Source organism: Oryctolagus cuniculus, chromosome X (assembly GCF_051225735.1).
Source record: "Oryctolagus cuniculus isolate XC-2025 breed Fujian yellow rabbit chromosome X, ASM5122573v1, whole genome shotgun sequence".
Taxonomy (NCBI): domain Eukaryota; kingdom Metazoa; phylum Chordata; class Mammalia; order Lagomorpha; family Leporidae; genus Oryctolagus; species Oryctolagus cuniculus.
Window position 1 is genome coordinate 131,789,398 of NC_142888.1, and position 14,138 is coordinate 131,803,535.

The 14,138-nt window shown below is 50.9% G+C and overlaps 1 protein-coding gene across 1 annotated transcript in view; it reads right to left on the reverse strand.

Moving 5' to 3' along the window:
• Positions 1–14,138, reverse strand: part of BCAP31 (B cell receptor associated protein 31) — a 33,346-nt gene that overhangs the window by 13,998 nt on the left and 5,210 nt on the right. Inside the window, exon 4 of the mRNA XM_008250320.5 lies at positions 10,301–10,448. Coding sequence (XP_008248542.1) covers positions 10,301–10,448 — 148 coding nt within the window. The remainder of the gene's footprint in view (positions 1–10,300; positions 10,449–14,138) is intronic.

A 14,138-nucleotide genomic window follows, 5' to 3' on the forward strand; every position in this document is an offset into this window, starting at 1 on the left:
TTACCCGCTACGCCACAGCACCGGACCCAAGAGCCAGGGTTCTCAGGGGTGGAGAAAAGGCTCTGCTGAACTGTGCACTGAAACACAGTCAACAGAGGGCTGGTATGATGGCACAGTGGGTTAGGGTACTGCTTACAATGCTGGCACCCCGTCAGCGGCATCCCATGAGAGTGCTGCTTGGAGTCTCGACTGCTCCGCTTCTAATCCAGCTCCTGGGAAGGCAACAGATGATGACCCAAGTGCTTGGGCTCTTGCCACTCGTATGGGACACATGGCTGGAGTTCCTTTCCTGGCTTCAACCTGTCCTAGACCTGGCTGCTGTGACCATTTGGGGGAGTGAACCAGCAGATAGGAGATCTCTTGATCTCTGTCATTCCTCATCACCGTCACTCTAGCTTTCAAATAATTAAATAAATTTTGCATTAAAAACTGGTCACAGAAAATCTAAGTTACACATATTTTACATTTGAAAAAACCCACAGGGAGCTGGCACTGGGGCACAGTAGGTTAAGCCACCGCCTATGATGCTGGCATCCCATATGAGTACTGGTTCAAGTTCTGGCTGCTCTACTTCTGATCCAGCTCCCAGTTAATGTGCCTGGGAAAACAGAAGATGGTCCAAGTGCTTGGGACCCTGCCACCCATGTGGAAGATCTAGATAGAGTTCCAGTCTCCCGGTTTCAGCCTAGCCCAGTGCCAGCCATTGCTGCCTTTTGGAGAGTGAACCAGTAGATGAAGATCTATTTCTTTCTGTCCCCTTTCTCTGTAACTTTGCCTTTCGAATAAATTAAATCTTTTAAAAAGTTATATCTGGGGCCACACTGTAGGTTAATTCTCCGCCTGTGGCACCATCATCCCATATGGGCACCAGTTTGAGTCCCGGCTGCTCCACTTCCAATCCAGCTCTCTTCTGTGGCCTGGGAAAGCAGAAGAAGATGGCCCAAGTCCTTGGACCCCTGCACCCATGTGGGGGACCCTGAGTAAGCTCCTGGCTCCTGGCTTCAGATCAGTGCAGTTCTGGCCATTGCAGCCATTTGGGGAGTGAACCAGCAGATGGAAGACCTCTCTCTGTCTCTCCCCCTCTCACTGTCTGTAACTCTACCTCTCAAATATATCTATTTATATCTATTTAAAAATAAAAATAATAAAGTAACCTCACAGGACCATGGGGTCACATGGAGAAAAAGAATACTGCCAAGCTTCTGGGTCAAGTGACAGGGGTTCTCAAACTTTGTGATGGGTCTCCCAGGAGAAGGTACCCAAGGACCCGAGAGTAAACGCAGCAGAGGCAGGACAGAGCCCAGAAAGCTTTGGCTCCAAAGCCCCAACTCTCCTCACACACTGCCCGCCACACCCGCCACAGTGCCCAACAGCAACTGTAGCCTATCCAAGCTCATCAAGACAGGATTATGGGTGTGATGGTCTTTTTTTTTTTTAAAGATGTATTTATTTTATTTGAAAGTCAGAGTTACACAGAGAGAGGAGAGGCAGAGAGAGAGTGAGAGAGAGACAGAAAGAGACAGAGACAGAGACAGAGAGAGGTCTTCCGTCTGCTGGTTCACTCCCCAATTGGCTGCAACGGCTGGAGCTGCGCCTATCTGAAGCCAGGAGCCAGGAACATCCTCCGGTTCTCCATACAGGTGCAGGGGTCCAAGGACTTGGGCCATCTTCTACTGATTTCCCAGGCCATAGCAGAGAGCTGGCTTGGAAGTGGGTGGGGCCAGCGCTGTGGCGCAGTGGGTTAATGCCCTGGCCTGAAGCACTGGCATCCCATATGGGCACCGGTTTGAAACCCGGCTGCTCCACTTCCTACCCAGCTCTCTGCTATGGCTCGGGAAAGCAGAAGAAGATGGCCCAAGTCCTTGGGCCCCTGCACCCATGTGGGAGACCTGGAAGAAGCTCCTGGCTCCTGATTGGCACAGCTCCAGCCGTTGCGGACATCTGGGGAGTGAACCAGCGGATGGAAGACACCTCTCTCTCTCTCTCTCTCTCTCTCTGCCTCTCCTCTCTCTGTGTAACTCTTTCAAATAAATAAATAAATCTTAAAAAAAAAAAAAAAAAAGGATGTGGAGCAGCCAGGACTTGAACTGGCGCCCATATGGGATGCTGGTACTGCCAGCGGCGGCTTTACCCGTTACACCACAGTGCTGGCCCCTGTGATGTTCTCTTTAAGGGTGGGCCGCTGGGGCTGGCACTGCGGCATAACAGGTTAAGTCACTGCCTACAATGCCGCCGGCATCCCATATGGGCACAAGTTTGAGTCGTAGATACTCTATCTGATTCAGCTTCCTGCTAGTACACCTGGGAAACCAGCAGAAAATGGCCCAACTACTTGGGCCCCTGTATCCACGGGGAGACCCAGAGGAAGCTCCTGGCTCCTGGCTTCAGACTAGCCCAGCCTTGGCCATTGCAGCCATTTGGGGAGTGAACCAGCAGATGGAAGATATCTCTCTCTCTCTCTCTCTCTCTCTCTCCCTCTCCCTCTCCCTCTCTAACTCTCCCCCTCTCTAACTCTGCCTTTCAAGTAAAATAAATAAATATTAAAGGAAAAATAAAGGTGGGTTCCTTTCTTCAACTCCAAGGCCTGCTCAAGGCTAACCTCCTCCATGTCCTGACCCTGGCCAAGTGAGGAGCCAGTTCCACCACCAGGCTCTCTCGTGGACACAGCCCTTTCTCCTGCCACCACACTCCTGTCCGCTAACGCACCCCTGTCTTCGCTCTATCTGGCTTCCCCTTGCCTTCTCCAACTGCTCTGCAGGGGCCGTTCATCCTCTCTGCGGCCCATCCTGCTGCCATGAGGTCGGCGGGTCTGGCTGTCCTACCGGCCCTGCTTTCCCTGTCTTCTTTGTTCCTCCCTCTGGTGGGCAAAGCTGACTCCCTTCCTTGCCACTGCAGCTTGTCCCGCTTCATCTCTCCTGTATGAAGCTGCGATTGTGCCTAAGGCTCTAGAGGGAGCCGCCCCCTCACCCCCCCAGCAGCCAGAGTGCCCTACCCAGCAGGTGACCTGTCCTCACACCACGTGTACACAGAGCAGACACAGCGACTGGGAGGGCCTAGTAAGTGATTCGACTGTACCAGTGCCTCGGATCTGTCCCACCTCTGACTTGGTCTCCCTGAGCCTGGGCTATTCAGCTTTGCTCCACTTCCTTGGAAACACTACCCCTGCTGCTGACTCTGCCACAGAACGACTGCAACACCTGGCTCACTACCACCAGGAGAAGTGGCCACAGACTCTGAAACCCTCCACCCTGCCCCCACCTCTTCTAAGCTATCTCCTCCTCTTGCCCACCGCAACCAGCTCCTGTGCAAGAACCGAGTCAGCTCCTCCCAGGGAAATGTACAAATCACAGGTGAGGAACAAACAACAAGGGTGGCACTGACACTCTGAACAGATCAGAAGGTCCCAAGAAAGCTGGCCTAGCTGAGGCACACATGAAAAATGACACTCAAGCACTGTTTCCCACTGTTTTTACCAGAAAAACAAGGCAAAAGGCTTGTGGCCCAGCAACAGGGAACTGAATAGACACACAAAAAAACACAGGGGAGACAGATCAATTGTCCTAGAAAAACATTCATTGTCAACTGAGTGGAAAGGGCAAGTCACCACAAGGTAGTTCAAGCTTGGTGCCGTTTCATTAAGAAGTGTGTGGAGGGGCCAGCACTGCGGTGCAGCGGGTTAGGCCATCCCATATGGGTGTCAATTCGTTTCCCAGCTGCTCCACTTTCAATCCAGCTCCCTGCTATTACACCTGGGAAAGCAGTGGAAGATGGCCCAAGTACTTGGGTGTCTGCATGTGGGAGACACGGAAGAAGCTCCTGGCTTCAGTCTGGCCCAGCTCCAGCCATTGCAGCCATTTGGGGAATGAATCAGCAGGTGGAAGATCTGTCTCTCTCTCTCTCCCTGTGTGTGTGTGTGTGTGTAACTCTGTCTTTCAAATAAAATAAATAAACCTTAAAAAAAGAAGTGTGTGGAGTCTACAAAGGAAAAGCCCCAGGTGCTCGGGTTAGATGGTTCTCAATCTGAACTCTGAGCTCTCCCCATCAGTAGCTCCAGGAACTTGGAGAGCTTTCTGCACTTCTCTGAACCTCACTTGCTTCTTCACAATACTATCAAAATTTATAGTATGTGCCTGGTACACAGAATGCCTAACAAGCAGTAGCTGCTACTATGCACAGAAAAGTCTGGAAAAGCCTAGAACAAAGCTAAGTGTCAACAGCAGTTATAGGAGCATCTCCAGGAAATTACTTTCACACTTGTACTTAAAGTCTCATCTTTCTACAAGGAATATGTCCTGGTAGGGAACTTCTTGCTCTTCAAACATGAGGAACTACAAGATAAGAGTCGTTAGACTCAAAAGCCCAAGACTAATGAGGACACGCAGTAAGGACCACCTGAGCTCACTGATGGTGCCAGGGCCTATTCACCAAAAGCCACCAGGTGACTGCTACTCAGGACGAAGCAGCTCAGCATCTGAGCAAGAGCCTGAGGCAGGCTGGAGACAACTACCTGGCGCTAAGTGTTCCAGTAACACCAAGAGCCGTATCGCGGAGCAAGGGGGTAGAACAAGGCAGTCTCTGGTGTTCCCGCTCCAAAGCTGAGCAGCTCAGGTCACCCTGTCACTCCGGGACTGCCATTCTCCATGCACAAAGGCCCACAAAGGCCCAGGATTAAAGGCCTTACTGGTTTCAACCAGAACCAAAACAGACCACCGCAACAGGCACATACACATCAGCAAGGCCACAGGGCAATCTGGTCGTCTAGCTGAGCCCTTACTAAACAGAATGCTCAGGCAAGAGGGGTGAGCTGCCTTTCTGCAGCCCCCCAGCCAATGATGTGGCAGTATCAGCCTGAGAACGCAGCAGCATCCCGGCTCTTGACTTCTCGGCCGCCAGCCCTCCCAAGTGCAGTCCCTGGGGTATGTGGGATAGATATGTAAGGGTGCCATGTCACGCCCCTCAACTCCACCACAGCATGCTAAGGGCAGGCGGTGCTATGCGCTGCTCTCCCCAGCTACTCTACCTGACTCACCCTTCTTACAGACAGTAACAACCCCAGATTTGCTAAGAGTGTGAGTGGGACCCCACAAAACAGTTTTCATAACACACCTGAACTTGACCCAGCAAAGAGAGACAGATACCTATCTCACATACAGGCATGCCGCACAACAGTGGTTCATTTTTTAAAAAAAAATGTACAAACAAGTGTGGAGAGGCACACAAAGGACATGTAGAACAAAGCAAGGATTAGCCCACAATCGGAATTTGCCTATTTACTACCTATCTACGGCAGACTGTGTTGACAGATGTAAGAGGGTTCTTCAAAAAGAAAATGCTTCAAAGATCCAAAAGGCAACCATAACATGGCTTCTGAAAGCATCACTGCACAGGTAAATGAGGAGAGTGGGCCCACTCCAAGTCCACACTTAGTCCCGTGCTGGGCAGGGAAGCTCCGTGGCGCAGACAGCAGTGCCGTGAGCTAGTGACCTCTGGGCTGTGTCAGAGCAATGCCGCTGCAGTTTTGCTAATGCGCAGTCACCTGAGGACCTGGCAACATGCAGGTTCTCACCCGCAGGCCCAGGGCAGTGAGAGGCTGCATTTCCAACAAGACAAAGAGACACAGTGTTTGGAGAAGGCGGACTAGAAAGCACACAGGTGCGGTGCTGGATTTTGAATGGGAAAGCCTCCGAACCAGCTCACACAATTCTGAGCAGGGTACTGGTTAAAGCACTGACAGTCCCCTCCCTAAACAGTATTGCACAGCCATTAAGAATGAGTTGTTCAAAAGCATTGCTAAGATAGGTTGTTGGGTGAGAAAGGCTAGTCAAAGCACAGCAAAAAATACACACGGTATTTGTAAGGAAAATGTGACACGTACATGTAAAAAAGACTACTGAGGGGCCGGCACTGTGGAGTAGCAGGTAAAGCCACCAGCTGCAGTGCCAGTATTCTATATGGGCGCTGGTTGAGTCCTGGCTGCTCCTCTTCCAACCCAGCTCTCTGCTGTGGCCTGGGAAAGCAGTGGAAGATGGCCCAAGTCCTTGAGCCCCTGCACCTACAGGGCATATCTGGAAGAAGCTCCAGGCTCTTGGCTTCGGATCAGCTCAGCTCCAGCTGTTGTGACTATTTGGGGAGTGAACCAGCGGATGGAAGACCTCTACCTCTGCTTCTCTATAACTCTGCCTTTCAAATAAATCAATCTTTTTTTTTTAAAAGACTACTGAGCCGGCGCCGTGGCTCAATAGGCTAATCCTCCACCTTGCGGCGCCGGCACACCGGGTTCTAGTCCCGGTTGGGGCGCCGGATTCTGTCCCAGTTGCCCCTCTTCCAGGCCAGCTCTCTGCTATGGCCAGGGAGTGCAGTGGAGGATGGCCCAGGTGCTTGGGCCCTGCACCCCATGGGAGACCAGGAAAAGCACCTGGCTCCTGGCTCCTGCCAGGATCAGCGCGGTGCGCCGGCTGCAGCGGCGGCCATTGGAGGGTGAACCAACGGCAAAGGAAGACCTTTCTCTCTCTGTCTCTCTCTCTCACTGTCCACTCTGCCTGTCAAAAAAAAAAAAAAAAAAAAAAAAAAAAGACTACTGAAAAATTCAAGCAGCATCCCAATTATATCTGTAGCTACCTCTGAGGATAGGACCACAGAGAGTTCACCCGACACATCACTATGATTTGGAGGTGTTTTTGTTTTTTTCTTTTTTTCCACAGAAGAGGTTTTGTTTATTTTATAATGAGCAGGTGTTTGTTTTTGATTAAGAACTCACAGAGCAGACAGCTGTGTTCTTTGAAGTGTTTCCTCCAAGACCCATGCGGTTATGTGGATATGAGGTGTGGGTAACATTACACCACAGGAGAAGCTCCTCAAGGGCCAGGGTCGCCACGCTGGGACCCAACAGACTAGGAGGATTCTACGTTCTGGGCAAAATTCTAGAAATGGCTAAGTAGATCCTCTGTGGGCAATCAGTGGATTCACACTGATCGCTGGGATCCTCACTGCCTTCCTTAAGAAGTAGCTGCCCAAGACCCACCTGTGACTGGATGAACCATGGGAGGGTACTGCAGGCATAGCAGGACAGTGGACACCCAGCTCACGGCGTCCCTCCCTTCAGCTAAGGAGAAGTGAAATGTGTGGGGCTGCTGGAAGAACCTGGCCAAGAAGTTAGACAGCCACTGCCTCGTGTGGCACATGTAAAAATGAATTAGGTAAAGCCCCACACACTTGTCAGAGGGAGAGGAAACACACAACTGGGCTAGACTGCTGACTTGACACTGACATATCACGACCGTGAAAGTAGGCTGTAGCAGTGGGCCCAGGCTTACTGCCACTCTCCCACCTCTGAGAGTCACTCTGGGAATGGCAGTAGTGTGCAAATGAGGATGGCCTGTATTGGAATTCACCGACTTAGGTGAGAAAGGAAACTTCAAACACTTCTGCATCCTGACTATGCTGGCATCGCCCGACCATCTGACAACAAAGGCTCTACAACTGTCAAAAAACTCAGAACTGTAAACTAAAAACGGTGAATTTTACTACGCTGAATTAGCCTGGAGGGGACTGGCTGAACGGGAATGCCCGTGGCACATGGTCACTTGTCTGGTGGCCTAGTTACCCCACAGCTGCAGAAGAAGGGGGACGATCACTGGCTCCTGACACAATCAGATAATACTTGAAGTACCTGACCTGGAGGTGTCCTTCCAAAAGCAAGCTCATGGAAGCAGGATGGAGCCAGGAGAAAGGCTTATGAGCCAGAGTCTGCGAGGAACAAACACTAAGGCATCGGCCACTGATGTGCTAGCTTCTGCAGGAGCACCCTGCGGTCTGCTACCCCCTCTCAGAGGCATGCCCCACATAGCCCTCCAAGTAGCAGCTGACCGACCGCAAGAGCCTGGCCTGCAAGGAAGGGCACCGTCAGCTCACCAGCAGCTCTATCAAGCCTTCGCCTTTCTGTTCACCCCAGCCTCACGAATGCACACTTACAGATAGTTCAACAAGAACTCCAGTCTCCTTCAAGTCCGCCTGATCAATGAGACTATCTCTCCCTGTGTCTGCTCACCACGTGCTGGGGTACCCAAACCCTGAGCAGGCGGAGGTGGAGAGTGAAGCCATGGAGCTGATCCCCACAGCAGCCACTGCTGTGAGCTAAGACCACACCTAAGTACACTGCTGCACCAGCACCTGTTGACTTCAGCCTCTGGTCTGCAAGAACAGACCTGGAGACTGGCAAACGTTTGCTGAAAATCAGTGCCTGCTCAATCTATGGAAGGCATGGACAAGACAGACTACAAACTTTTCCAGGAACTCCCAGCACTTACCAGTGATCCCTCTCTTTTCTAAACGCATACAAGCCATTCTTTCTAGAGCATGGATTGAGGTCAAAGTCAAGCTGGCCCATCCTAGCCATACCCTCACCTATCTTCTCCTCCCTTTGGAAATCAGAATACTTGCCTGCTGCAGCCTTCCAGCATCTCTCCCACTCTGCAGTTCCTTGAGGATCATCAGCAAGTCCAGCTGGAGATGATCTCAAGTTCCCGGACATAATCTCATCAAGTCTAAGTGGAGACTACAACACTGAGACAAGCTACCCGCTCTAGTTCGCCTTTGCCCACTGGGGATTTCAGTTCGCTCATCCCCATGCTTCCTTTGCCCTTGCCCTTCTACCTTCCATCTCCTCTAACACAGACACAGAAAGAGGAACTATCTTCTCCCCCATTTCTTCCCATGTCTCGCGAATCACAGTTCAGTACAAGTTTTTCCTTCCTCAAAGCTATTCTGAAGGTTCTAGAAGCTTCTCTGGTAAAAGTCCTAGTTTCTGCTCTTCCTTCCTCTCTGTGGTCTCTCTCCTTCATTTGGCTCACTTGCAGTCATACTGAGAATTCTGTTTGTGAAACTCAGTCCTCTGGGTTTACTTCTCTTTCACTCTCAAACCACAAAATTGTACTTCTCTGGAGCTTTCTGAAACCCTAAAAATGTAGGCTATGTCTTTGACCCCTGTAAGCCTTCTCATTTGCTGACTTCCCTCATTTGAAGGCACTAAGGTAGCAGATTATAACTCTGATCAAACATATTACCTTGAAAAGCTATGTGCTACCTCCCACCCTTTTGAACCTGGACCCAGAGAGTTCAAGATCATCTGGAAAGCTGCAAGTCAGACAGGCATTCGTCCTAGTGCTAGCGAAGCAGGATGCACCAGGCAAACGGAGGGCAAGCATCCCTGAAGTGCTCACCGTCTTGAGTCTGTAGGCACAACATCAGGAAGGAATTCTCATCCATGAGCCAGGCCTGAGAATCCACACGCTCAGTTGGTGCTTTGGTCTGACGGTCCCCACCATCCGTGTGCTTTAGCATAATGCCTACTGCAATGGCACTGGAGGTGCGGTCTTCAGGGGAACAATTAATTCAGGAGGACTCTGCCCTCCTAAGTGGGTCAGTGCATTACAAAGGGCCAGAGGGGACTAGGTTGGCCCCTTTTGCCCTTCCACTCTTTGCACCATGCATTGTTCCTCTTCTCAGGAGGACGCAGCAGTAAGTTCTCTTGGAAGCAGACCGCAGCCCTCATCAGACATCTTGCGCTTGGAATTCTCAGCCTCCAAAACCAGGCGCAATACTGCAATCCATCTCTATTGTTTACAATTACCCAGCCTCGTATTTTGTTACAACAGCACAAACAGACTAAGTCAGCCGTCTTCTTAGTGCTGACCCACGCACCAAGCACCTTTCCAATCCCTCTCGCCTGAGCCTCCGTGTATCCCTCTGCCAGGGCCCCACGGATCAGAACCCTCGTGTGAAACAGGAGAGAGAAAACAGGGCCCTAGACTCAAATAGGCACTTTCTTCTGGTTTCATCTTGCCCAACTAGCCACCCCACTGGCCCTTGTCGAGGAATTTGGTCTTGCCAAAAACACCAGAAACACTTGGGCTGTCATGGAGCACAAGGTGCTCCCATTACAGATCCACATTTAGGAAGGCCTGGAGACAGGGGCAGTCTCCACCCATTTGGGCCACTTCTGCCCTGTGTTCTCAAGTCAGCGTCCTGATGAGCAGGGCTCCAAAGATGCTCTCCCACGGGAGAGAAAGTCCCAGCTGTACTTTACAAGCAAACACAGGGCCAGATGGCCATCTGTTTGCCCTACAAGATCACGTGGTGAGATCCGGTCTTCTGATATTCCAGTTAGTTCCCTGCCACTCGCCACAGTGACTCGGGGGTCGGGGGCACCTGTGTTATCTCCCTGATTAAGGACAGGACCTCCGGGTCCTGAGGAGTCAGACCCACACAGCTCCCTTCACCGCGCGGGTCCGTCCACACTCACAAGGACAGCAGCAGGGAGAAGCCAGCAATGTAGAGATTCCGCTGCGCACGGAAAAGCTTCATGTGGAAGTGCTCCATCGCCCCCGGGTTGTTCTGGAGGTTCACCTTCTCAGTCACATCGTCGTACTTCCGAATCTCACGCACAGCATCTGTGGGGGAACAGAGACGCAGGTGCTTACCTGCCACTCTGGCCACCCCAGGCTCTACCAGGCAGGCAGGCAGGCAGGCAGGCAGCAAGAGATAGGTCAGCCTCACTTCCCATCAACCCATCCTGCCCCACCCCACTGCCTCGGCTGCCATATCCTCACTGGGGGCTTTATCAGAGGCTCCTGCCTTCACTCTCTCCTCCAGCTTTTCCCATATCGAAGCCTGCCACATCCTACCCAGACCACAAGCTGCTCTACAGCTCAAAACACGAATGGAACCTTCAGTGCTGCTGGCAACGGGGGTGCTTCCCTTGCTGCTGCTGTCCAATCCCACCTTGTCCAGCTTCTCTCAAGTCGGAAATGGCAGCTCAGGAGGCCTAAGCTGCTGGAAGCCAAGAGCTCAGGATGCCTGGTGGAGTCAAGGGCATTGGTTGCCAATTCTGACAAAGGGTTCGGTTGTTCATGTTACATTCTGATCATAAAAGGCTTCCGTGCTCATCAGAAGCTCAACCATATCAGAAACATGGAAAGGTAAAGAATCCCACACACAATCACCTCCAGCGGTACATATGCTGTGTGCCTGATTTCAAATTATCTCTGGTCACATTACCCTGTTATTCACTTTTTCATACATACCCATCTCTGAAATTATCTTCAACAACTGTCTCTTGCCCATCGCCCTCAAGCTACACGACTTTTAGCTCGAGGGCTTTAGGCTGCTGCATTCCCATGGCCTAGCATGGTTCAGGTTGCAGAACCAGAACTCACACAACCACTAAGTGAGCGCTCTAAGCTCCTGAAAGAGTCACCATTTCACAAGCAGCTTAAAAAAAAAAAAGACTATCTATTAAACTGTCTATAAAGTAGAAATGGAACCACACCATATCTATTGCCTTTCCCTACTCACTCAGAGACAGATTCTTTTCAAAGTATATTTGAGGGGCTGGCATTAAGGTGCAGTGGGTTAAGCTGCTGCCTGAGATGCCACCATCCCATATGAGCCCCAGGTGGGAGAACTGAATGGAGTTCTGGCTGTTGGCTTCAACCTGGCCTAGCCCTGGGTGTTTCAGGCATCTGAAGAGTGAACCAGCATGTGGAAGATCTTTCTCTCCCCTCCCCCCTCCCTGTCACTCTGCCTTTCAAATAAACTTTTTAAAAGATTATTTATTTATTTGAAAGCAGTTACAGAGAGAGAACACCGTGTGGTTTGAGTTCCAGCTGCCCTACTTCTGATCCAGCTCCCCGCCAATGTGCCTGGGAAAGCAGTAGAAGATGACCCAAGTGGCTGGGTCCCTGCACCCATGTGGGAAACCCAGTGGAAGCTCCTGGTTCCTGGCTTCAGCCTGGCCCAGTCGGCCGTTGTGGTCATTTGGGAAGTGAACCAGTAGTTGGAAGTTCTCGTGCTCTGAGACTGTCTTTGAATAAATAAATGATCTTTTAAAAAGTTTATTTGAAAGGCAGAGTGACAGGGAGAGGGGAGGGGAGAGAAAGATCTTCCCCATGCTGGTTCACTCTTCAGATGCCTGAAACACCCAGGGCTAGGCCAGGTTGAAGCCAACAGCCAGAACTCCATTCAGTTCTCCCACACGGGTGGCACGAATTCAAGTACTTGAGCCACGATCAAAAGTGGAGCAGCTGGGACTCAAACTGTCACTCTGATACAGGATGTGGGTGTCCCAGTGGTAGCCCAACCCACTGTACCACAATACCTGACCCTGAGACATAGTTTTACATCAGTTTAATAACAGCTCAAATAGTTGACTCCCTGCCACCCAGGTGGGAGACCCGGACTGAGTTCCCAGCTCCTGACTTAGGCCCAGCCCCACCTGTTGCGAGTATTTGTGGAGTGAACCATGAGAGGAGAGCACACGCACTGCATGTACATGCTCCCTCATAAATGAACATTTTAGGAAAGACTGGCATGGCAGAGAATTTGGTTCTTAATTTCTGGTCTTAAGACTACTTGGTCTTATTATTTTAAAAAATTATTTATTTAAAAGGCAAAGACATGGAGACAGAAAGAAATAAAGGGGGAAGGACACAAAAACAGAGATCCTCCATTCACTGGCTCACTCCCCAAAAGCCCACAACAGCTGGGGCTGCCCAAAGCCAGAGGTCTTCATCTAGGTCTCCACCCAGGTCTCCCATGAGGGTGGTGAGGGACTCAAATACTTGAGCCATCACCTGCTGCCTCCCAGGGTGTGCATCAGCAGGAAGCTAAAAATGGAAGAAGAGCCAGCATTTGACCCCAGGCATTCCCAATACGGGATGTGGGCACCCCAAGTGGCATCTTACCATCTGCACTAAATGTCTCCTCCAGTTGCATTTTTTATCCTTTTATTTATTTGAGAAACTGAGAGACAGACAGACAAACCTCCCCAAATGCCCACAACTGCCAGGGCTGAAGGTAAAAGCACAATCCAGTTCTCCCACACGAGTGACAGGAACCCAGTGACTTGAGCAATCATCACTGCCTGCCAGGGTCTGCATTAACAGGACGCTGGAGCCAGAGGCTGGAGCCGGGAATCTAATCCAGGTACTCTGCTATGGGATACTGGCATCTTAACTGCTAGGCTAAACACCTCTCCTGGCGGCTTGGTTTTCAAGCTGATCTTGCATCATAAAAATCCACCTTCCTTTACTGTCAAATCTGTAGCATGAAGCAAGCACCCTCACATACTCTAAGCAGGAACACTAACTGACATAAGACACCTGTTATAAAATGCAAGATGTTCGGGCCGGCGCCGCGGCTCACTAGGCTAATCCTCCGCCTAGCGGCGCCGGCACACTGGGTTCTAGTCCCGGTCGGGGCACCGGATTCTGTCCCGGTTGCCCCTCTTCCAGGCCAGCCCTCTGCTGTGGCCAGGGAGTGCAGTGGAGGATGGCCCAGGTGCTTGGGCCCTGCACCCCATGGGAGACCAGGAAAAGCACCTGGCTCCTGGCTCCTGCCATCGGATCAGCGCGGTGCGCCGGCCGCAGCGCGCCAGCCGCGGCGGCCATTGGAGGGTGAACCAACGGCAAAGGAAGACCTTTCTCTCTGTCTCTCTCTCTCACTGTCCACTCTGCCTGTCAAAAAATTAAAAAAATAAATAAATAAAATAAAATGCAAGATGTTCATACCCTCAGGTTCAGTGACTCCTTCTCTCTGATGTTATCCCACAGAAGCCTTTGTACAAATGTGCAATGTTGTGAGAGTATCTACAAAGAGGGCATTAAATTGTGGTACAACTATATGAGAATACTATGTACTCTTTAAGAAGAATGAGATTGCTGTACAACGATGTCTAATTTATAACCAGAGGGAAAAAAGCACAATCTAAAACGTGTGTGCATGATCCCACTACTGTAAACATGGTAACAGAGATGTAAGCAGAGAACACCGGTGGAAATGCATGAGAAAGTATTTGGGATGGCTGCCTGTAAGACATGGGATGATGGGGGACTTTAACTGTCTAAGTTCAATTTCTAAACTTTCAAAAACAATTAAGCATTACTTTCTAATCAGAAAACAAGATTAAAAGTCCTGTTTTCTTACACTGCCCCCTGCATCGAGGAATCTCATCGTCATAAGGCCCACCTTGGTCAACAGCCAAGAGAAGACTGGGCTGGGAGGCACTGGCTCTGCCTCATCATACCCAGGAGGTGCGCCCTAGACCCATCCACCGCCTTCTCCTGGGTACATGGGTCCTGGGG